Source organism: Anser brachyrhynchus (assembly GCF_964034855.1).
Source record: "Anser brachyrhynchus genome assembly, chromosome: 4".
Classification (NCBI taxonomy): Eukaryota; Metazoa; Chordata; class Aves; order Anseriformes; family Anatidae; genus Anser; species Anser brachyrhynchus.
In genome coordinates this window covers 77,230,286-77,253,325 of record NC_137698.1, presented here as the reverse complement: position 1 = coordinate 77,253,325, position 23,040 = coordinate 77,230,286, and the positions used below count along the sequence as shown (strand labels likewise).

Below are 23,040 nucleotides of genomic sequence, written 5' to 3'. Positions count from 1 at the left end.
GCAGCCCCAGCCGTGGGGTTATATTTAGGCTGGACGGAGGGCACCCGGGAGGCGGGCAGTTTATTTATACCCTTCCTAGCATCCCCGCTGCCCAAAATCGCATCGGGCAGCAGGGTGCAGGCGCGTCCCGGTGGCCGTCGGGGTTGGTACGGCCACCGAAAGGCAAAGGGGTGGCTGGGCAGGTCCTGGAGCTTCCTGGCATCCGCTGTGCCTCCGCCGGCTCCAGACGGCCGAAACAAGGAGGCTGCTGTTCGGAGGGGCGGCGAGGAGAGGGGGGGGGAGAACTGCGGGAAGCAGACAAAGGGCGAGCGGGCTCCTGCTTCCACATCGAGACCCGAAGCGTCGCGAAGGGTTCACTCCCATCCAACCCTTTGCCCCCCAGCCTGTTGCCGAGTGCTTATTTATAGGATAAATTTAATCCAGCCCCCTCCGTTCCCCACCCCGTGTCTCCTGCCCTCCAGCAAAGACGCTGGAAATGATCGCGGCCACGGCTTCCTGGCGCACAAAGGGGCTGTTTGTCCGCGGCACGCTCCTGCCTGGCCTGAGGCCGCGGGGAGGAAGAGGAGGAGGAGGAGATGCTGAGGGTAGCGTGCAGGAGCGAGGAGGGATTTTATGGCCAGGATCGTGGGCTGGGATGAGTTGCGTTGGGTGGATGTGGGTGGGAAAGCCCGGAGGTGTGAGCGCACCCGGGCTGTGCACACCCTTCAAAGTTGTCCCCAAGGTGTTGGGACGCCGGGCTCGGTCCCTCTGTTGCTCTGCCATTAACCGCATCCGCTGCTCAAGTGGGAAATGACAGCTTGGAGTGGGCAGGATTAGCAGGGTGACCTGTGCCACGTCCCCATGCCATCCCGGGAAGCGCCCTTCGGACACCGTGGTGTCTCCTTGTGGCATCGATGCTCCTCCCGGAGGAACCGGTGGCGAGCGGGGAGCTGCCGGTGGCCCTGGTGGCCCCATCGTGTGCGGGCTGGCACGGCGCTGGACCCAGCCTCCTATTGTTGGGGCTGAAATCCCCGCGGGCTCGCGGCTCCCGGCACACATGGAAGCGATTTCGGAGAGGCCAGGGAGGAGGTCGTGGGGACCCTGATTGCAAACAGCTCCCTCGTCGCCGGCTTGGGGTGGGATCCTGCTCCTCTGCCACCAGCTGTCCCCTGTCCCCACTGTCTCACTGGCCAGCAGGACGGCATGTTGCGCTGCCTGGGTCGCTCCCTGCCTGATTTCTTCCCCTCTGCTGTTGCTTTTTGCCACGTGTGGATTTAGCTGCCTGCAGGAGCGGGGTGTCCTGGCGTCCCAAGCCTCATTGAGATCTCGGGGTCACCCCCATCAGCAGGTTTTTGCTGCTGTAGCCGAGCTGGGGGTGAAACCACGAGGGCTGAGCTGCATCCAGGCAGACCCCTCTGACCTTCCTCCATCTCTCTCCTGGCACCCTGGATAGGAAGACCTGCAGAAGGACGTGTTATGGAGCATCCTCCCACCCACCGCTGGGTCCCTGGAGCAGCCAGCGTCCCCCTGTCCTGCGGGTGGGATCTGTCTGTCCCCTTTTCCACGCTGTTCAGCATCCCAGCGGCTCAGGACCGTCCCCAGGAAGCATTGCCAGGGCCGGGCAGGAGCAGGAAGGGAGGAGCAGGGAGCACCCGAACCCGAACCCTGCCCCGCTGCAGGTGCTGTCACCCGGCCCTGCGGCACAGCTCCTGCAATCTGCTTCCTGCAGGGAAGCCCTTCCCTTTCCCAGCGTGTGGCAGGGCACAGACCGAGCCAGGACGTGGCTTCTGAGCCAAATTTGCTTTGAAACGACCAAAATCCTGCCTCTGCATCCAGGGCCTGGATTCTCCTGGTTCCCCAGAACTGTTTGACCCCAGGGTGCTTTTCCAGTGAGCGGCCGGAGCCCGAGGCTCGTCCTGGGGTTCTCAGATCTCGATGCTGGTGTGCATTTAGCTGAGGACAAGGCGGTGCGGTCCCTGTGCTCCCACACAGGTTTGGATGATGGGAAGCTCCTGGAACCCAAACTCTGCTGCTCGGCTCCAGCCCCTCCTGAGCCCGGGGAGGGCCTGGCTGGGCCACGATGCTCCAGCTGGGAGCTCAGCTGCAAAAGCCATCACCGCATCCTCTGTGGAGCAGCCGGGAGCGTCCATCCCCTGTGGCGGGGTGGGAAACCCATCTTCCTTCCCCCCTCCTTACGTCCAGGCTTGCATGGGACCTCGGGGCTCGTGGGACCTGCCCGAGCTGGCGGCCGGGCTGAGGTCTGATGTTTCCAGCAGCGCTGGAGGAGGGCGCCCGGCCGAGGACGCGTCCAGGAGCCCCGGGGAGACAAAGATCTTCTTTCCCCTTGAACAACAATGCAATCTGCTTGGCCTCAGCCCCTCTCCAAACACGACTGCGGTTTGTTCTGATCAGCAGATTGGAAAGGAAAACCGGAGCCGAGCTCTGCCCCGCGGGCTCCTCGCCAGGGCAGATTCATCCCGGCTGCTCTGCGCAGCCCCCGCTGGGACCGGCTTTGCTGCGATGTGCTGGAGAGGGGCCACGGCTGCCACGGCTCCTGCAGCCCCTGGAGGGTCCGGGGCGTCCTTTGGGGCTAGTGGAGAAAGGCAGCGGCGTTTGGGTCAGGATGGAGCTGGGATGGTGATGGAGATTGGGACGGTACTGGAGCCAGGATGGTGCTGGAGCCAGGATGGTGCTGGAGCCCAGGGCGGCGCTGATCCTGCCCCTTGCCAGCCACAGCCAGCAGGTCTCAGGGACCCAACTTCTGTCACTTATGCTCAGGGCAAAGTTATCAACGCTTAATTAATGCAATTAACATCATAACCATTCCTGGCCTCAGAGCTGGGCTATCTGGCTCCTGCCTGCCATGGGAGTTGCGCGCTCGCTCCTCTTCCATCCTTTCCATCCTGCCGTTTTATTTCTGCAGGGTTTTGGGCCCCCCCAGATTCAGCTCCTGCTGCCTCCCCACGTAATCCCCAACCCCGGGGGAAACTGAGGCACGGGGAGGGGAAGACCTTGGGATGCAGCCCCGTGTAGGGTCCGAGCACCGACCCCGTTAGGAGCAATTTATTTTCCAGCCTTCAGTGGTGCAACAAAGCGTGTACGGGGGGCTGCGAGCATCGGTGCGAGCCTGCTCGCCCTCGTGTCCCTTTAAGACTGTCTGGGAGCGAGCATTTTGCCAGCAGGGCCCCGAAGTCGATGCTGGGAGTAATTGCTGGGGAATTCAAACCGGGGAGGAAGGAGCAGGGCCTGGGGAGGAGGAGGAGGAGGAGGAGGAGGAGGAAGAGATGGGTGCGGGGAGAGGGATCGGGGTGGGAGCTTGAAATACGGGAGGGCCGGGGAGGCGGGGGGGAAAGCAGGGAAATTGCAAGAAAAATGTACAGACCATGTTTGGCCAGGGAGCGATGTTTGTATAAGATCATGTTCTAAAAATACAGCCCGTTCCCACCAGCGGCGGAGCGGAGAGAGGAGCCTTCGGCCCCGGCTTCCTCCTCCTCCTCCTCCTCCTCCTCCTCCTCCCGCGCCGCACAGGGCCCCTCGCCCACCAGGCCTGGCCTCGCCGCTCCTCGCTGGTTTTGTGCCTTTTTTTTTTTCCTGGAAGCCCTGCGTCTGGTCTCCTTTTTTGGAGCTGGGAAGACACCGTGCGAGGCGTCGGGGTTGGGGCTTGGCCGTCGTGGATCCGTCTACGCGTCCCCGTGCTGCCGTGGGATGGGATGGGGCGACCAGCCCCTCGTCGTCCTCGCTCAGTTTGGTGACACGGGCTCAGCCCTGTTTGGGGACAGGAGCACCCGATGCGAGCTGCTTATTCGGGGTGCTCAGCTTGGGGTGGGCCTGCAGGGAAAAAAACCACATCCCTGCACCCCGAAATGCTCGGTGCTGTCCCCTAAGAGCATCCCCAGGGCTGCAGGGCTGGAGGTGTCCCCCTGGTGCCTGGGGAATGGGGTGCATGAGGAGCGATGCACCGCTGGATTTAGGGACAGGCCAGCAGGAGCTTTTGGGCTCCGGTTCATCCCAGTTTGGGAATCACCCAACTTCACCCCCACCCCTTCGCATTCCTGGTGACAAACCCGTGATGCTGCGAGCAGCCCAGGCACTGCCGGGACGGCTCCGTCCTCGCCCATTTGTCTCCCGAGCTGGGAAAACCTCAGCAGCGGCCCTGCTTGGGGAGCGGGAGGGACTGGCATGGGTCGGGAGGGACCCGCACGGGTCGGGAGGGACCCAGGGGTCGGGGACAGACCCTGGGGGTGCTGGGTTTGGATGCTTTTAGGGGATGTCTGTGATTTGGGGAGGCGCATCTTGATGCCATCCTTCACCTGCGCCGCAGCTTTGCCCTCTCTCCGGTTTCCCCATAACCAAGTGCCACCCGCAACCGGTGTCACCCGCTGCCACCCCCCCGGTGGTGTGACATCCCAGCCCCACGGCCACCCAAAAAAAACAGGACACAGAGACTTCGAGCTCTGCCAAGTGGCACCAGGGATGATTTTCACCTCCCTGGAGCTGGAGCAGGGATTTGGGGACAGGGGCGCAGAGCTGGGCTGCAGCGCGTCCCGGCACGTGCGAACCAGCCCCGCTGGCGTGGGTCCGTGCGCACGGTGATGAAACCAGTTCCCGTTTTCAAAGTGAGGGATTGAGTAAAACCTCCGGCATCCTGGGGAAGCTGAGTCAGACGCTTCCTCCCGCCGCCCCCGGGTGTCTGTAGGGCCGCGGGTCCCCGTTCCCCGGGCTGTTCCTATTCATCTCCTTGGCACCGCGGCGGTGCAGCTGCCAGCACCCCTGGGTCCCAGCTCGAGGACCTCTCATCCCTGCGTCCCCGCTGATGCCCACCCCAGTCCTGCTGCTCCCTGCTCCATTTTGCAGTAGGTCCTACAATAACACAGGCAGGTGCACACCCTCCTGGCAGCACCTAACCCCTTCCTAACCCCGTCCCTCCTTCGCTTTCCCTGCAGGAGCCGGCGCCGGCGCGGGCAGAGGTGGCCGTGATGGCCGAGGGCAGAGAGCTCGTCCTGGTGCTGGAGAGGAACGAGTAAGTGCCGGGGCTGTGGGGAAGGGGTGGTGGGCATCCCTGCCATGGGACCACCCGGTTTGGGATTACCCGTGGCTTTTCTGCTTCATGGGAAGGGACAGGTCACGGTGGTTTCCTGCCGGCCACGGCCAACGCGGCGCTGCAGGATGCTGGGTTGGGGCTGAAATGCTTTTTTCCTGTGACTCACACCCGTGTCATGGCAGAAATGGGCTGGGCAGTGGCACGGTGCAGGGCGCAGGGTGGGCGAAGGATGGAGACGGTCCTACAGCCCTGCCTGGGGGGGGCTGCGGGGGCTTTGGTGGTAGCTCGGTGGCTGCTGGCATCGAGGGCGTTTGGGAAGCCCTGCTGCTCTTCTGCTGCTCCTGCCTCGGATCAGCCAAGCACGGAGAACCTCAGGGCGGTCCCTGGGGACCTCGTGTCGTTTGTGCTGTTGTGTTTTCGGGTCTCTCCTGGTGCTCGGTGGCTGTGAGGTGTCCGGCTTCTGCTTCTGCTTTTTGCCAGCTGGGGTTGCAAACTAGCTTGCAACGCCTAGCCTGGTTCCTAGCTGCTGCAGTGGGCCCAGAAATGCTTTTATTTATTTTCACGACCCTAATTCTAGCTCTGGAAGAGAGCAGGGAGAGCTGAGTCCCATCAGATGGAGGTGGCACCAAGTTTGCTGTCTTCTGCCAACCAACTGGGCTGCCTCAGCCCTGCCAGCCCGTGGGCCAGCCAGGCTTTGCTAGTCCCCAAATCTTTTTTCCTGCGGTGCTGGGAGAGGTGGTCGGCCTCCAAACCCATCCCTCGCGATCTCTTTCAACAAGACCTTCCCTTGAGCAGGAGGAGGAGCCGCATCTCCCTGCCTTCCCTTCCCCAGGGCTCCCACCTTGCAGAGGACATCCTGGGGGATAAGACCCATGCTGGGACTTGCTGTGCTCCTGCTGGGTGTCTGCTCAACCCTCCCGGCTCCCCCTGTCCCCAGACACCTCACGGAGGCTTTCGCATCTCCAGCGTCCTCAGCTGACCCGTCCCTGTCCCCGTCCCTGTCCCCGTCGCACCCGTTCCAGGACCCAGTCCGAGTTCCCGTCTGGTTCCCCTGCTAGACTGGAGCTACTGGTGCCAGGCGCCTGCTCGCGGGGACGTGGGTGCCAGGAGCGTGCCCGCAGCAGCATTTTTGGAACCAGAGCGGATACAAAAAAGAATCCAAGAGACAGGGAAGGGGGGGGCCCGATGCTGCTCTGGGGCTGGCTGCTGGCTGCGTTTTCTCCTCCTGCAAGAGCAAAACCACGGGGAAGGGACCAGGAAACCCAGCCCCAAAGGGTCAGCAGGTGAACCCAGCCCCTCGTGGTCCTCCTGCGAGCGGCAGGGTGCCCATCACCCCGGCGTCTGGGCCGGGTTTTGCTTCTCTGCCATCGGTCTTCCCGTGCGCAGGCGCGTGGGACGCGGGCTGAGCTCTGGCTCTTCTCGCCTGGCGGCAGGAAGCAATTTGTCAGCGCGGGGCCGGGGTGAGAGACGGTTGGCGGCCGCGGGGAGCGGGGCGAAGGCAGGGCCCTGCGGCAGCAGCCTGAGGTTTTTTTTTCACCAGCATTTTTGGTTTTGGCGAGGTGCTGGCGCGGTGGCGTGTCGGGAGCAGCACCCTCGTCGTGCCATGAGTGATGTGCCCGAGGCTGTGTTGGAGACCCCAAACCTGACATGCTCTGGGGCTGGACCCCAAGTTTCGGGCTGACCCCATCTTTTCCAGGCCCCTTGGGGACTTTGGCTTGGTGGGGACTTTGGATGCTGCTTTTCCACTGGGGTGGGGGGCGAAGGGAGACTTAGCAGGGCCAAGGGGCTCTGTTGAAGTCCCACGAGGGGCTTGGTCCTTGTGGGGAAGCTGTCACCCCCCCCCAGCTGCTCATCCTCAGGGTGGCAAGCCCCCTGACAGTGGGGGTGGGCAGCCGGGCTCCCTCCATGCCCAGGACCCCGAGCAGGATGGGCAGCCCCATCCTTGCTGAACCTGGGGACTTCAGAAAGGGGCCAGAGGCTGTGATTCGTCCCCCTGCACATCTCCTGGGGCTGGGCAGCGGTGGGACCTCCCCGTCCCTTTGGTCCCCCTGTGCCAGGCTGTGTCCTTGCTGGCTGTGGGCCCCAAAAGGGCCGGCACATCCCCGGAGCATCGCGGGTTTCCTCATCACTCCTCTCTCCCCGCAGGCTGCTGGCACCGGGTTACACCGAGACACACTACACCACGGACGGGCGGCCGGTGACGGTGGCTCCCAACCACACGGTGGGTGCCAGGGATGGGTGTCACTCATCTCGGAAGAAGGGGGACGATGGTTTTGGGGTGTCCCAGAGCCTCAGCTTCCCCATGAAGAGCCCCGAGCATCCCCAAGTGCTCCGGACCTGCACCCTCTGTGCCTCTTTCAAGTCACGCAGAGAGCTCAAGCAGCAGCAAAGCCACCCAAAATGTTCCTGTCCCCTCCCCGTGCAGGTCCCCTGTCCTCATGGCAGTGTTCAGGGACATCCACGTGTCCAGCCTGCTCTGGGAAACTGCTTGGGCTGAAGCCAAATCCCTATGGGGATGGGGCACAGTGTTCTGGCTGGCAGCATCCCCGGTGCAGGAGGATTGGGACAGCACACGGCTCCTGGAGCTCTTGGAACACAGGCACGGGCAGCGCCCGCTGTCCCCAGTGTCCCCTTCCAGCGATGTGTCCCCCACGTGGGGGGACCGTCCATGTCCCAGGCTGGAAACAGAGCTGTCGGCATCCTGGCTCCATCCATCCCCATGTCCACAAGGATGCTGCTGGCCCACTTGTGAAATTCAAAGCAGGCAGCTTGTTTTGGGATGAATACGTGGGATTTATGGCCGGTCGGCTCTGCGTGGTGGTTTCTAACTGAGGTCTCCATTGCCTCTCTCCCAGGACCACTGCTACTACCACGGGCACGTGCGGGGCTACAGGAGCTCCTGGGTCGTCCTCAGTACCTGCTCGGGAATACGGTACGGAGCCTGCAGCGGGGTTTTGGGGCTGCCAGAGGGGCGATGGATGTGCTGCCACCTCCTTCTCCGCGGAGACCCCGCTCTGATGACCCCTCCGAGCATCACGGATGCTCCCGCGAGCCCAGCTCGGTGCTCTGCGGGGCTGATTTTCCATCACCCCCCCCATTCTGCTGCTCTCCATATCCAGGGGCCTGATCGTGGTGAGCAGCAACGACAGCTACTACCTGCACCCCCTGGGGACCCCCGAGCCGGGCCAGCACGTCATCCTCCGAGCGGAGCACCTGCCCATCGCGGGGGGCACCTGCGCCCACGGCGACGACTTCGGGAGCACCGTGGGTGCCATCGCCCGGCTCTTCAGGCCGGCGGAGCGCCGGGTAAAGCCAGCCCCGGGTCCTTCGTGCACCGCTGGGGCTGCCTGCGCCCTCCCTAAATGTCTGCTGCTGCCCCCCCGGGCGGGCGGCTCACGGGGTCTCAGCCTGGGGAGGAGAACCCCAGAGGGAGTCTAGGACGTGGGTTGGGGCTGGTGTTGCGTTGGGTGGGATGGGATATGGGGGGACACGGGGAAGTTGCGCTGTAACAGCCCAAATTGGCCTCAGTTTCCCCTCCCAGCTGTCCGTCCTGGGCGGCTCTGCGGTGTCTGGGGAGCGCACGAGGCCCCCGGGCTGCCCACCCCTTTGCTCCTCCAAGCCTTGCTGTCTGATTTACAGGCGAAGAGAGATGCCTGGAGGACCATGAAGTACATGGAGCTCTTCATCGTTGCTGACAACACGCTGGTGAGTGCCACGGGGGCCAAAACGTGGTCCCCTGCAGGGGGGGGAAAAGCCAGGAACCCTCTCTGTTCCCTGCTCTTGCTCTGCTGACCTTCCTCCATCCCCACCTCTTCGCAGTTCAGGAACCAGAACCTCAACCTGGGCCTCACCAAGCAGCGAATCGTGGAGATCGCAAACTACGTGGACAAGGTAACGCCGGTCCCTTGTCACCACCTCTGCTGTTCCCAGCGCGTGGGAAGCACCTGGGCTCAGGGCCAGCCTGTCGGAGACCCTCAGGGACTGTCCCCGTGTCACTGGTGCTGGGAATTTAGGTGGCAGTCGTGAGCACACGGTGGAAAATGCATTGTCCCCATGGTGGGACATGCCGTGATGGTGGCAGCTGAGGGAGGGTCGCCCCGCTGCAGCCTCAGAGTCAGGATCTCAGCTGGCATCCTTGAGCTGGGGCAGGATTGGTGCCGTGGTTCTCCAAGCTGGTCAATTTTGGCAGCTGGTGGGTGGGATCGTGCCACCCCAACTTGCTCCTGTGCCCACGCTGTTGCTGGCGGAGCTCGTGTTTGCAGCTGGGTTTGGGACAAGCGTGTCCCCGAGTCGCCCAGCGGATGGAAAGCAGGGAGGTGACGGCGATGGGAGACACGTGGTGAGAGTTGGTCCCCTGCAGCCCCGTCCCCCTGCAGTTTTACAGGTCGCTGAACATCAAGGTGGCCCTGATCGGCCTGGAGGTGTGGACGGAGCGGGACCAGTGCGCCGTGACCAGCGACGCCAACGCCACGCTCTGGTCCTTCCTGCAGTGGAAGAAGGCGCTGAGGGCACGCAAGAAGCATGACAACGCCCAGCTGCTGACGTGAGCGCCCTCCCAGCCCGGCCCGAGCCCTCCGAAAGGGCTAATTGCTAATTGCTCTGCCTGGAGGAACTAATTACCCTTCCGCTCTCCTTTCCGGTGGGCGTCCGAGCAGCGGGAAGACGTTCAGGGGGACGACCATCGGCATGGCCCCGCTGGAGGGGATGTGCAGCGCGGACAACTCCGGGGGCGTCAGCATGGTAAGGGGGCACGGGGTGACCTCCTGCTCCTCCTGCCTTGGGGACCCCATCCCCACCCCATCTTTTTGGGGTTGGAGGAGCGGGGTTGGTCCTGGGATGCAGCCTGAGGGCTACCGACGATGCTGGTGGCCCGTTCCCCCCTCTCAGATGTTGGCCAAGCCCTCCTGCCCCAACTGCAGTGGGCAGCAGCCTTGGGTTCTCCTGTGTTGCTTTGGCTCCTCACCTCGAGTACCCCCTGCTTGTTCTGGTTTTGCAGGGTCATCTCCCACCCCATAGACCTCTCATGCCTCTCCCTGTGGGGTGACGGTGGCCCTGGTGAGCCTGTGGTCCCCGGTTAAGGCCGGCAGCGTGGTGCATGAGGTTTCTGTCTTTTGGGACATGCCCTCCAAGGCCCCAGCTTTTCAGCAGTCGGCTCCAGCCCAAAATCTTTCCCTCGGGGGGCTTTCAGGAGACCAAACCCCACCTCTTCCATGGACCCTCCTTGCGTGGCACCCAGCTGCAGGCCCAGGGCTGCCGTGGTCCCTCGCAGGGACCTTGCGGGCCACCCCTACAAACCGACACAGCCCCTGTCCCCGCGCAGGACCACTCGGAGCACCCCATCGGAGCCGCCGCCACCATGGCCCACGAGATCGGCCACAACTTCGGCATGAGCCACGACAGCCAGGACTGCTGCGTGGAGGCCACCCCGGAGCAGGGCGGCTGCGTCATGGCAGCGGCCACCGGGTAAGAGGTGGCAGGGATGGGGACAGGGACACGGGGACAGGGACGGGGACAGGACACAGCCACGAGCCCCCCAGCAAGCTGCGGATGATATTTGCAGATGGGCAACCTGACCGCATCTCCCTTTCACGTTTTTTACTTCTTTTTTTTTTTTTTCTGAAATATTTTTTCCCCCACACGTGCAGGAAGTACATCTTTGCCTGTCCCTATTTGCATGTTCATGTACCAGTTTATGGGTATATTTACTTGCTCGCCCTACCGTAACTTGCAGGGACTTATTGTTTTTTTCCTGCAGCTCTAGAGATTTTCCCCAGACTTCAGAATCTCTTCAGAAAAGGCCACGGTTCATGTCAGAAATGAGATATGCTCATAGGAAAGAAATTGTTTTTCAGCAATATGAGGAAATGAAAACAGCACCGAAAGAGAGAGCTGGAGCTGTGCTCCTCTGCTTCCTCCTTCTCAGGGCATCACCCAAAAAAAACCACCCTCAAAACACGTGCAAAATTCTGGAAGAGCTGTTCTCAGAGCTTCTGTAGGAAACCACCGGTTCCTGTCCAGCTCCTTAAGGGAAGGGCCAGCTGGGTGTTAGAGAACTGACCATACAAGTAGTAGCTTCTGGTTTTATTCTATTTATTTTTGCTGCTCAGGCCTTGCGAATGATTCCTTTTCATTCCTTTTTTTTTTTCTCTTTTTTTTTAAATTTATTTTTTCCTGGGCACATGGGCACTGCACGCAGAGACCCACCTTGTGGTTAGGGTCAGGGGGTCCGCGGTGTGCCCCGTGCAGAGGACCCAGGGCCTCCTATCTCTAGGAGGTTTCTTGCTGGAGATCCATTGCTCCAGGGGCAGCATCGAGCAGCTCTGCTTGCCCAGTCCAACCCACTCCGGAAAATATTTGGGTCCGGCTGTCCAAATATTTGGGTCCTGGGCTGTCAGTGTCCGGTGCTCTGCTTTTGGGGCGCTCAGCGGTGCGGGTTGGGGTGGGAGATGGAGGTGTTGGTGCACCTGGCTGGCGGTGGTGCTGCTGCTGCTGCTCCTGGAAGGGTTTGTGCCAGTTCGCCCGTGTCCTTATTTCCCAGCTCTGACTGTGGTTTTCCACCTTCTCCTGGCCCCGACCGCCCCGGTTCCCACCCCTCCCCATCTGTCCCCTGCGCAGCCACCCCTTCCCGCGCGTCTTCAGCTCCTGCAGCAAGAGGCAGCTGGAGAACTACTTCCAGAAGGGAGGCGGCATGTGTCTCTTCAACCTGCCCGACACCAAGGACCTGGTGGTGGGCCGCAAGTGTGGCAACGGCTTTCTGGAGGACGGAGAGGACTGCGACTGCGGGGAGGTGGAGGTACGGGGACGGGTGCCGCACCGCTTTTCTCCGCGTGGCACGGAGAGGGGTCTTCCCAAGGGGGTTGGGTTTGCTGGTCCCAAAGGGGCTGCGTCCCTGGGGTGGTGCTGTGAGGGGTGGAGAAGGGGCTGAGAGCAGCGATGGGGGAGGGAAGGGGTGGACTCGCTGCCCGTGGTGATGCTGTCTCCGTCTCCCCGCGCAGGAGTGCACCAACCCCTGCTGCAACGCGCACAACTGCACGCTGAAGATGGGGGCCCAGTGTGCCCACGGTGACTGCTGCCAGAACTGCAGGGTAACCCCCTCGTTTCATCACCCCCTTGATCCCCCCCCTCGCCGGACCACGCAGTGAGATGTGGCCCCCGTGGGACCCATGCTCTGCGTGTCCCCAGGATCAACCCTCCTGGTGCCAAACGGGGAGGGTTGTGCCTAAATGTGCATAAACTCCTGTCCTCAGGGGAGTCTCTGATGGCTGCTTTGTGGCTGGGTTCCAGCCACAAAATCTGTCTTTGTATCTTGATAGCCCCTCACAGTCCCAGAGGGGACATTACAGATGGTTTCTGGCCCCACGCTGTGCCAGGAGGCAGCGTCTGTCCCAGTTAGTCCTATTTACTTCTTGTGGGTGCTGATGTTTCTCTCTCCTCCCGCGGCAGCTGAAGGTGGCTGGGACGACCTGCAGGGAAGCAGCGGGATCCTGTGACCTCCCCGAATACTGCACGGGTGCCTCACCCTACTGCCCGGCCAACGTGTACCTGCTGGACGGCTCGTCCTGCGCCTACGGCGAGGCGTACTGCAACAACGGCATGTGCATGACCCACCACCAGCAGTGTGTCCAGCTCTGGGGGCCAGGTGAGCCCCAGTCCTACCTCCACGGGCATCCTCATGGCCCCTTGATGGAGCAGGAGCCCCGCTGGGGGTCAGCGTTGTATCTGTACGAGGGGTGCCCGAGCCCCCTGCCCTCCTGTGGGGCCGGAGTGTAGCGAGCAGAGGGTGTTTGCTGTCTCCATTAGGGTTGGGGGCAGCATCCACGGGGCAGACATGTGGGGTTGGGGGTGCTGTGCATGCACACTCGTAGGTGCCTGCTCCTGCGCTGTGCACAGCCCATCAGGCCATTGCGGGTGGTCCCCACACTGCATTCAGCCCATACATTTCATACAGCCCTCATCCTGGGTTTGGTCCCCATGCTGCACATCTCCGTACGCTGCAAAGTCACCTCCACGGTGCACTGCAGCCCATGCTAGAGCTTCAGGACTGCCTCCAGCTTCAGTGCTGCGTGTGGTGCTGTGTATGGCCCCCTGTGCTTTAGTTTTAGCCTATATGTTGTGTATGGCCCCCACTACAGACCCTATGGCCCATAGGTGCTGTGTCTGGCAGGATGTGCATCGCCTCCACACTGCTCGTGGCCAGATGCTTTGGGATTTCGCTCGCTCCATGTGGCCACAGGCTGCATACAGCCCTCAGGCTGCTTATAGCTCATATAGACATACCCTGTGCACGGTCCCCATGCTGCATATGGCCCCATGCCACATACAACTGCACCCTGACCCTGTGCACACTGCGGTGCCCACCCCAGACACCCCATTTACACCCACACCCCCCAACTCCCAGCCCAGGCAGCTCCCAGCTCCCTGTCCCCGTTTGCACAGTGGCGCTGCCACCCCCAGGGCCAGGAGAGCTGCAGCAGGAACAGAGGGGACAAAATACCCCCCCAGGGCCACCATCCTCTGCAGGACCCCAGCACAAAGGGGGGTTCATCCCTCCTGTGCTGTCCCTCACCCAGCACCCCCAGCAGTCTCTCTAGGAGAATTCCCCAGTGCGTTTTCTCCGCAAACATCCAGCTGGTCCCAGTCCTGGGGTTTCTCCCTGTTGGCTGCTTTCCCCATCCTGTTGCCTACAAGACCTTCCCCCTACCACAGGTGCCTGGCCAGCCCCGGACGCCTGTTTCCAGGACGTGAACATGGCTGGCAACACCTATGGCAACTGCGGCAAGGACAGCCAAGGGCGCTACGTCAAGTGTGACAAGAGGTGGGTGCCCCATCCATCACCCGCAGGTCCCATCGCCCACCCCGAAGTGGGGCTGGCAGGGCTGCATCCCCACCTCCAACATCACCTCCAATGTCTCTGGTTTGGGCCTCAGAAGCCACCAGGTCCTTGCTGGGCTTGGTCCCCATCTCTGCTGGGAGGTCGTCACACCGTGTGCCACCTTCCTGCCCAGCCTGAGGGCAAAACCAAGGGCAGCATCTGCAGGAGAGTTCATTTAAGGAGTGTGTGCGCTCCAGTATCCCCTGTTAGAGCAGTGATCTTAGAGGGGAACTGCCTGTTCCCTCCAGCACCTCTCTGTCCATCTCTCTCCCCGCCATCTCTGCTGTCCATGATTTATCTAAGCCCTTTCTGAGCCTGCTGAGCCTCTCCCATGACCATGAATTCGGAGGGAGGTGAGCTAGCAGGCAGGAGGGCAATGGGGCAGCAAGGATAGGGCAGCCGGTCCCCACTCCTCCTGCCTTCATCTCGGCTGTGCCCTGCTCCTAGGGATGCCATGTGCGGCAAGATCCAGTGCCAGAGCTCGGCGAAGAAGCCCCAGGGGACCAACACCGTCTCCATCGACACCACCATCCGCTTCAACGGGCGGGAGGTGAAGTGCCGGGGCACCTACGTGTACACCACGAAGGACGACGAGGAAGACCTCTCTGACCCCGGGCTGGTGATGACGGGGACGAAATGTGGGGATGGGATGGTGAGTACCTCTTCCTAGGGCTGGGGTCTCCTAAAGGGGATCAGCTCCTTGGCTCTTGTCCCATTGTGGATGCTCTCCACGTGGTAGCCAGGCCACTGTACCTGATTTCCCCCACATTTCCAGATATTTCCCTGATGACATCTTAGCTGTGGCATTTGTAGGCATTGCCTGATGCTTGTGCATAGGCAACCAAGCCCTCCTCAGTTTGGTTTCCATCTTAATTTACCCATTAATGAAAAGTAGAGCAACCACAGCAGGGGCTGCCTGCCCCAGGACTTGATGGCAGAGGCTTCCTCCTATGAACATACATTTTCCCCCAGGAAAGCTGTTAGGAATGGAGGTATCTATTTGGATAGATACAAACAGATGCTGCTAACTGAGCGTGTCTCCTTCACAGCCCCTGCATCTCCAAGTGCTTCTCAGAGGGTCAGTTCAGCTGGGGATGGGCTGGGAGCAGGGATGCGTGCCAGACCGGGCTGGCCGGGCAGATACAGCCTCTGCTGTTTGGCATTTTCCTAGCGAAATTTTCTTCCCAGGTTGGGTTGGAAGCCAAAATGTTGATGTTTTCATGAGAAAAGATGGACGTTTTTGAAAACCTGCTTTTTGGGGTGGATGGGAAATGCCTTCTCCAGAAGGTGGGTGTCAGGGGAGGGAGGTGGGTGGCAGGTGGATGGTCCCCACTGAGCAGTACGGGACAGAAGAGGGCAGAGGATTTCTGGGCTGTGCTGAAAACCAGGGAGAAATGCATTGCCCTGGGACAATGTGACTTATCCAACTTGCTTTTTCCAACGTTCAGTGCCCTTCCAGAATCCTATCTGTGAAGCCAAACATCGCTGTCCTGTCTCTCAGGCCCTTCCTAACCTTTTCTTCTCGTCTCTCTTTTAGGTTTGCAAAGACCGCCGGTGCCAAAATGCCTCCCTTTTTGAGCTGGAGAAGTGTGTTTCCCAATGCAATGGCCATGGGGTGAGTTTCTAAGACCTACAGCAGGCTGCCGAGATGAGCTCAGATCCTTAAGCAAAACCAAGCTATGTCCCCCAGGGATGAGCCTTGCAACACAGCGGGGCATCTGCTTTTCGTAATGCTCACATTCACGCTAGCTGCAGGTGAGACTGAGCTGAGGTCTTTGCTTATCTGTGTCCAAGTTAGAGGGAGAAGAGCATTCTTGATGTAACGACCATCTGCAAAATTTGGATCAGGGTCCGGCTTGAACTGGAGAGCGTTCAGAGCTCAGAGCAGGTGCCTGTTCCCTCTGAGAACAAAGCAATGGACAGAAACACAACTGGGACTGCAGAAATGCAGGGAAGTGGTTCAGCGAATAGCAAAAGCCACTATTGTCCAATGCTTAAAGGCTACAAAGATTTGATCCCTGCAGATGAGGACTCCCTAGGCCATGGCTTTGTCAGATAAGGAGACAACAAACAGCGCTGCTGGGTTATGCAGAAAAAGGTGATAGGTACGACACCCAGCGCTCAGCATTGTTAAGGCTTGGAGTCTCGGCTTCAGAAACGCTGTGGGTTAGTGGGACATACCCCAAGGGGAAGATGTTTAGCAAACTTCTAGCCCTAACACAAAGTATTAAGGCCATTGGTGCGAAAACTGAAGCTGTAAGATGCCTGTCTGCAAGGTTTCTGCAAAGAGCAGGGATAAAAACATGCCAGCAAGAAAACATCTCCGTACATTGCAATCGCAGATTTGAGTCCAACATAGCCACGATCCAAGTGATGTCCCAGGGGGGAATATTAACAGGGGCTAAGCTCCTTCAGCCCAGACTCCTGCCATCTGATCTCACCCCCGTTGGACCATCATTTCCATGTGTCCCTGGTGGTCTCCAGCCCTCCTTCTCTCCCTGCAGGTCTGCAACAGCAACAAGAACTGCCACTGCAACGCCGGCTGGGCTCCCCCCTACTGCGAGAAGCCAGGCTTGGGCGGCAGCGTGGACAGCGGCCCCGTGCAGCACGACAGTGAGTCCTAGAGATATAAAATCACAGAGCCATTAAGGTTGGAAGAGACCTTCAAATCATCTGGTCCTGGCACCTCGTGGTGCTGCTGGGGCTGGGGCGATGCCACACGACGGGGAGACGGGGCGATGAAGCTGGCGACGGCTCAGTTCCCAAATGTGTGCTGCCTTGGGATTGTTCAGGCAGGCTCCGTGGCTGCTTGGTGGCCTTCCAGTTTTATCAGAGGCCAGCAGATGTACTGCTCCATTTTCTGGAGGTGTGGTGATGCAGCAATGGTGTCTCGAGCCTGGGTGGCTGGGAGTGGGCAGAAGGGTTCAGTGTTTGCATCGAGCAGAGCCATGCTCTGGATTTAGCCCCAGCCAAAGCAAACCTGGAGGCTGCCAGCCGTCCCAGCCCCGTTCTCATCCTTGTGCTTTCCCTAACAGATCATGAAGCCATCTTAATAACTCTTCTGCTCATCTTCCTGCTCATCCTCCCGGCCCTGGTGATGGGCATCTACTTCTGGTACCGGCGGGAGAACTCGCTCCTGAATAAATGGATCAAGGAGATGAGGAGGAGGGGCCAGGAGACGTACCGGTGGGTGATACGTCCTAACATCTCTCTCTTGAGGACCCAGTGGGGCCCTGAAACCTTATTTTCTTGCCCCTGGCAGCAGCCAGCCTGGTAGGAACAGTTGTGGGGGAGCAGGGGGAGCACAGGACCTGCTTCAGAGTGGTATGAAACCTGCTTTGCAATACAAAGAGCTCCTCCTGGGGACAACCCGAGGCTTTCAGATCTCTCCTGAGCAGAGGCAGGAATGATCCCTTGGACAGTGTGACCCTAGATAGCGATGATGAAGGTGGCCTGGTACCGAGCAGCCTCCGTGCCATCTGCTCCTAGCAGGCTGCAAGAGCTGGAAGGGCTCTAAATGAGCACAGAATTTAAATATTCATTATTTCCTCTCCCAGCCTAGGCACACCCCCCTACCCTAGAGTTCCTGCAAGCATTTGAGATAAAAAACCCAGAGCCAGACGAGCACCTTCTTTTATATTGCTAGTGACTTCAGAAATGCCACCATCCCCTCATTATTTCAGGACTGACTTTTGTCCCTGCTCGCCCAGACCTGCAGGATATTTCCCTGTCTGTTTGTGGAGACAGGACCTCGCTGACGTGCAGCATTTTGGGAGGCAGCTGTTGCAAGGATGGTTGCTTTATTTTGCCCTCTGTGATTTACTTTTTTGATCCCGGGCAGGAACAAAGCCTTTGGTCGGAAGGCAACCAGTGGCCACTCCAAAGCTGCTTTCACCTTGCGGGACATTTCCACCTCCAGCTACACTAACAAAGTAAGTAATGACTCAACTTCCATTTCTTTTCCTCCCCGGTCCTGTTACTTGTGGCTGACCACATCTCCCTCTAGTAACAGGGCCAGCTCCATGCTGGTTTTGCATGTTATTTTGGGGTGAGCCCTAGGGCAGTAGTAAGCATCCCTGCTAAAAGTGAGTCTTTTGAGCTCTGCTTACCTAAAAAACCTTTGGTGACTGCTAGGAGTCTCTGCAGGGAATTTGCCCTATCCCCATGGCAAAGCCTGGCAGGGGCTCTGCAGTCCTGCTGGTGGCTTTTGCATCTCTAGTGTCCTCGGGGTGGGTAAGCCTGAGGCAGAATTTACAAAGAAAGAGTGGTGGTGGTTTTGAGCCTGGCCACAGGACGTGAAAGCAGGGCAGAATGGTTGATATCTCTCATCTCTAATTCGTTCTGGTAGAAACCTGAGATTAATTCCCCAGATCTGGCCCCGCTCCAGGTCTCCTGAGTACCTTTCTTCTCCCTGCGTGCTCTCTTGTGGTTAGCGAGGAGCAAATGTGCTCAGCTTTTGTGTGGGATGGTGAAAGGTTTGTGCCAGAGAGTGGAATAAAAACTCTATTCTTGTCAAGGGTATTTATATAGGGTATAGGGCAAATAGGGTATATATAGGTAATATATTTGTATAGGGTATAGACAGGGAGTGCTGTGACTCCCTAGCACCCAGACCTTGCGGGAGCATCTGCTTTTCAGCACCCAGAAAAATGCACCTGAGGGTTTCCTCCATGACCTTTTCTCATCCCCGCAGGCATCGCGTGCTACGTTCCCTCCCAAACCCAGCGCTCACCATCCCGGCCCCCAGCCCGTCAACATCGTCCACCCGCTTCGTCCCCCGCCTCACTCCATCCCCCCGCGCCCGAGGGACCCCAAGCCTGCCAGGCCACCTCTGCCAGCCAGCAAATCGCCCATGATCCCCACCAAAACGGTCGTCTCCCAAGCTAAACTGCCTCCTCCGAAGAAACCTCTTCCCTGCAGCCCCGTGAGGACCCCGCTGGTGAGTGTGGCTGAGTTTCCTGTTGTATTCATAGAAATTCCTCATTTTTGGCTGCCTGGGGCTCTGTCGGGTTGGGAACTATTAAGGAGCTGTCATGCCACCCTAAGAAACGAATCTGTTGCAATGGTGAAGAAAGCTCAGCAGATGATGGGAATATTTTAGGGTAGTTTGGGTACGGTTGTTGTATGCCTTGAAGCCTCTCAGCTCTACAGCAAGACAGAGCGGGTTGTAGGATGCCACTGGAAGCTCCTCTAAGGATCTTGTCTCTCCCCTTGTGCTTTGGAGGGTTGTAGGATGCCAGTGTAGGCTCCTCTAAGGGTCTTCTCTGTGATCCCAGGTCGGCCCAAAGCACCAGCCGCCTCGTCGGCCGCTGCCTGGAAGTCCTCTTCTGGCCAAAGAGCTGCCTCCTGCACACGGACAGACCCTGCTGGTCATGGTCCCTCCTACCAACTTCAAGGCATCGGGTACAAGCACCACGAGCCACCCTACGAGGCCGTTCAAGTAAGTTGAGAGAAGAGGAGCTGAGCTACCTCCCTCCACAGCTGGGGTCCTGCAGGCAGCCACAGCAGGGGTCCCGTGGGACACCCCAAATGTCAGCATGGTGTGCTATGGGCTTCTCCTTGTGCCCTCATCTGTAGTATGACCTAGGGTGTGCGGCTCTATGCCTGGCCCGAACCTGCAGGGTCTGGTCAATGGCGGCCAATGGTGACCAAGGTTGGGATTTTGGGTCCTTACGCCGTTGGGTTTTTGTAGGGTTTGGATTAATTAAGGGAGATGCCAGCCTTTAGTGGGTGCCCCATCCCTGGAAGTGTTCAAGGCCAGGCTGAATGGGGCTTTGAGCAACCTGAGATGTCCCTGCCCATGTCAGGGGGGTTGGAATTAGATGATCTTTAAGGTCCCTTCCAACCCAACCCATTCTGTGATATATGAGTGCGTGTGGCTCCTCGTCCTCAAGCACAGAGGGGGCTGCTGGTTTGCTGCTGGGAGACAGGGGAGTACAGGGACGGACAGTGATGCTCTCTTTCAACTTTCTTCCCTACAGGCCGATGCCACCTCAAAGGTGAGTCACAGACACCTCCCAGTTTGGAGCTGGGAGATTCAGTCTCGGTCCTTTACAGTATCATAGCTAAAGAAATTCTTTCAGCTCATGCTAAATTCTCAGGAAAATGGGTCAGTGGATGTTTTTGCATCCCCTCCTGCTAGCCAGGCTCGTGGGCCTTATCCAACCATGGAGGGAAGGCACCACGCTGAACTGAAGCTAACCCTCATCCCCAGATGGTCTAATTACAGCTCTGCCTTTCTTAAGCTATTTTAGATTCCTATGCCTTTGTAGTTGCCACCACAAGGAGGCTGAGTATGCCCCAAAATTTCTTGGTGTAACTCAGTCCCTGCAATTTGTCCCTTCTGCCCATTCTCTGGTCTGAAACAAGAAAAATTTGGCACATCCCTGCAACCAGACCTGGCTCCCTCCCCAGATAAGGTGGCTCTGGCCTTGCTGCCCACTGGGAGCAGTCCCCGGCCGTACTATTCTTAAATGGTGTCAGAAAGTGTTGACTGTGAGGACCAGATGTGCTGGGGAGCTGGATGTACCCACGTCCTGGTCCTGATTCAGTACTGGTCACCACCAATATGTAAGGGAGGGAAACACTCTCCTTCCTGGTTGGGTGAGGCGACAAATTTAATGAGTTGATGAGGGTTCATACTGGGATGGCTGGTTCGGGGCCGTCTCTGGTAGTGAACAAACCACTCCGGTTGTTCTCAGGAATGGGAGAGCAGCAGCCCCTGGAGGATATCTCTCCCACACAGGTGGGCGCCCAGTTCTCACCACTGGTTACCGCCTGGTGCCACCACGTGCTTTGGTGGACTCTGTCTCCTGTCAGTGTTTTAAGTATACACCAAAAGAGAGCACCCAGTGACCCAGGCTGGGATGATATTTGTGAGGGAGGATGTGGGGTGACCGTGGCAGTTGCAGGTCCCTCTGATCTCGCAGACAGCAGCAGCTCTGCGTTCCTGAGCTGAGGAAGGCTGGCTGTGATGGGGGTGGCGGATGTGTGGTCTCTCTGCACCCTAATGAGTCGTCTCCTTTCCCTTTTTTTTCTTGCTCTAGGCCTGTCCCAGCCATCAAAGTCCAATCCACCTCCTTCCACTCGAAGAAGTGACAAACCAAGGACACCTTAAGCCCATCCTCCCTGAGCTGGCTCTCCTGATTTGCACTGCTGCTGGTGACAGGGGACTTTTATTCCTCTCTTGTTTCATTTGTTTTTTTTTTGTTTGTTTTTTTTTTGATACCAGAGGACTATTTTTATAAGACAGAACAAGTACTCAGCACACAAACTGTGGTGGCAGGGGGAGGAGAGGGGAAAATTGGCACCGTGATACAACTAAGGGTTGCGGTGGGCTGGTGGGACCTCCACCACAGCTCTGGGGATCGCCTCCTTGCCAGGTTCCCCCCCAGCTTTAATTCTTCCTGACATTGCACATGGGCTGGTCGGGGTGCCCTGAGGTCCATCCAACACCGAAGCAAGATGCTGACGACGGTGGCAGCAAAAGCTGTGTAATATCTTCCTAGCTACCTCCTCCTTCTCCTCTGGGCCTGGTGACATCCCCTGCCACCCGCTGCCACCAGAGTTCAATGCTGGGCATTGTCTCCGGGGAGACTTTTGCCTTCAGAGAAGAATGGTTTCCAGTTCGGACCGTGCCATACAGTGCTGGGGCATGGCCACGAAGGCTCCACGTTCTCCGGCTCCTCCAGGCCCCCTCCAAGAAAACCCAGTGACGATCCCGGGGCCGTACCTGGAAGGAGAAATGGTTTTCGTGCCTGCGGCGCTGGTGGCAGCTGGCTACCATGGTGCTTTCGAGGGGCTCAGGAGCCCTTCAAAAACGTTGCAGGCCCAGAAGTGGCTTTGTGAGCTGCTATCACTGCTGTCCCCACGGGGATGGAGCCACGAGCCAGGAACGAGAGCAGGAAGGCCTCCTGCCCATGTCGCTTGCCCAAAGGCTTGCCCAAAGGCCTCGGCCGAGCCGTTGCATTTCTCTGTGCCTCAGTTCCCCCCGTCGGTAAAATGGGGGGGTAATGTACCTACCTCACAGGGGTGTTGTGAGGTTTAGCAAACTGGTGTCTCGACAGGGCTTTACAATCCTCATACGAAAGGTGCTGTTGACCCGCACAGGACTGCTCCGTGCCGCTTCCCCGTGACTTGACGCGCGGCTGTCAGGGTGTGAAACGAGAACGATGCCTTTGTACAGCGCCCCGGCTCCTCCGCCTGGTTTCTGCCTCAGACCTTCCCCGAGCTCGGGGTCTGCCCCCAGCCGGCACAAACGGGCACCCCTGGAGCCCCTCTGTCCGTCCTTAAACCCGGGATCAGGGGGTCCAGCCGTGTGTGACACATCAGCTACCCGGGCTTAGATCCCGTCAGACCCAGGACAAGGCTTTCTGAGATGTGTCTGACCAATGTCAAGGTTACTTGGGGTGTAGGCTCAGGGGCAACCCTCAGGAAACCCTTCTGGTGTTTCATTAACCCCAATACTACAAAACGGGCTGCTAATTGCAGGCTGTGGTTAAGTCCACTTTAACCTAAGCTGTCCATGCTCATGTTTGTGTTTTTTATTATTTTATTTTATTTTATTTTATTTTATTTTATTTAAATTTATTTTATTTATTTATGTTATTTTATTTTATTTTTATTTTATTGTTTTATTTTAAAATTATTTTATCTTATTTCATTATTTATTTATTTTATATTATTTTTATTTTATTTAAATTTATTTTATTTATATTTTATTATTTTATTTATATTTTATTGTTTTATTTTATTTTTAAATTATTTTATTTTATTTCATTATTTTATTTCATTTTATTTATTTTATTTTATTTTATTTTATTTTATTGTTTTTATTATTTTATTTTATTTTATTTTATTTTATTTTATTTTATTTTATTTTATTTTATTTTATTTTATTTTATTTTATTTTATTGTTTTTATTATTTTTATTATTTTTATTTTTATTTTTATTTTTGAAGTATTTGCTCTTGCTCATGGCTCTGCCCTGAGGCATCTCCAGTACCTCCACATCTTTCTTGGTGGGTAGATACCCAGGCAGGCTGTAGGCTCCAGCAGCTCCCGTAACCGATAACAAGTCACAACATCACAGGGTTGTTTAGTCTGAAAGGGACCTCTTGGGGTCATTCTCAGCCCTCCTCCAGAGGTT

The 23,040-nt window shown here is 58.1% G+C and overlaps 1 protein-coding gene across 3 annotated transcripts in view; it reads left to right on the top strand.

The window, feature by feature from the left end:
* Positions 1 to 22,079, top strand: part of ADAM33 (ADAM metallopeptidase domain 33) — a 30,465-nt gene extending 8,386 nt beyond the window's left edge. For 2 of the 3 annotated variants that reach the window (XM_080592088.1, XM_080592086.1), the window contains exons 3-24: positions 4,923 to 4,999; positions 7,166 to 7,241; positions 7,876 to 7,952; positions 8,140 to 8,326; positions 8,660 to 8,725; positions 8,840 to 8,911; positions 9,397 to 9,563; positions 9,676 to 9,760; positions 10,341 to 10,483; positions 11,636 to 11,813; positions 12,016 to 12,105; positions 12,464 to 12,659; positions 13,727 to 13,835; positions 14,340 to 14,544; positions 15,430 to 15,507; positions 16,397 to 16,505; positions 16,928 to 17,078; positions 17,734 to 17,824; positions 18,586 to 18,831; positions 19,169 to 19,332; positions 19,874 to 19,891; positions 20,939 to 22,079. In XM_080592088.1, coding sequence (XP_080448214.1) covers positions 4,956 to 4,999; positions 7,166 to 7,241; positions 7,876 to 7,952; positions 8,140 to 8,326; positions 8,660 to 8,725; positions 8,840 to 8,911; positions 9,397 to 9,563; positions 9,676 to 9,760; positions 10,341 to 10,483; positions 11,636 to 11,813; positions 12,016 to 12,105; positions 12,464 to 12,659; positions 13,727 to 13,835; positions 14,340 to 14,544; positions 15,430 to 15,507; positions 16,397 to 16,505; positions 16,928 to 17,078; positions 17,734 to 17,824; positions 18,586 to 18,831; positions 19,169 to 19,332; positions 19,874 to 19,891; positions 20,939 to 20,990 — 2,604 coding nt within the window. In that variant the 5' untranslated portion in view covers positions 4,923 to 4,955 and the 3' untranslated portion in view covers positions 20,991 to 22,079. The remainder of the gene's footprint in view (positions 1 to 4,922; positions 5,000 to 7,165; positions 7,242 to 7,875; positions 7,953 to 8,139; positions 8,327 to 8,659; positions 8,726 to 8,839; positions 8,912 to 9,396; positions 9,564 to 9,675; positions 9,761 to 10,340; positions 10,484 to 11,635; positions 11,814 to 12,015; positions 12,106 to 12,463; positions 12,660 to 13,726; positions 13,836 to 14,339; positions 14,545 to 15,429; positions 15,508 to 16,396; positions 16,506 to 16,927; positions 17,079 to 17,733; positions 17,825 to 18,585; positions 18,832 to 19,168; positions 19,333 to 19,873; positions 19,892 to 20,938) is intronic. The other variant, XM_080592087.1, reaches the window with a different exon arrangement.
* The last annotated feature ends 961 nt before the right edge of the window (positions 22,080 to 23,040 follow it).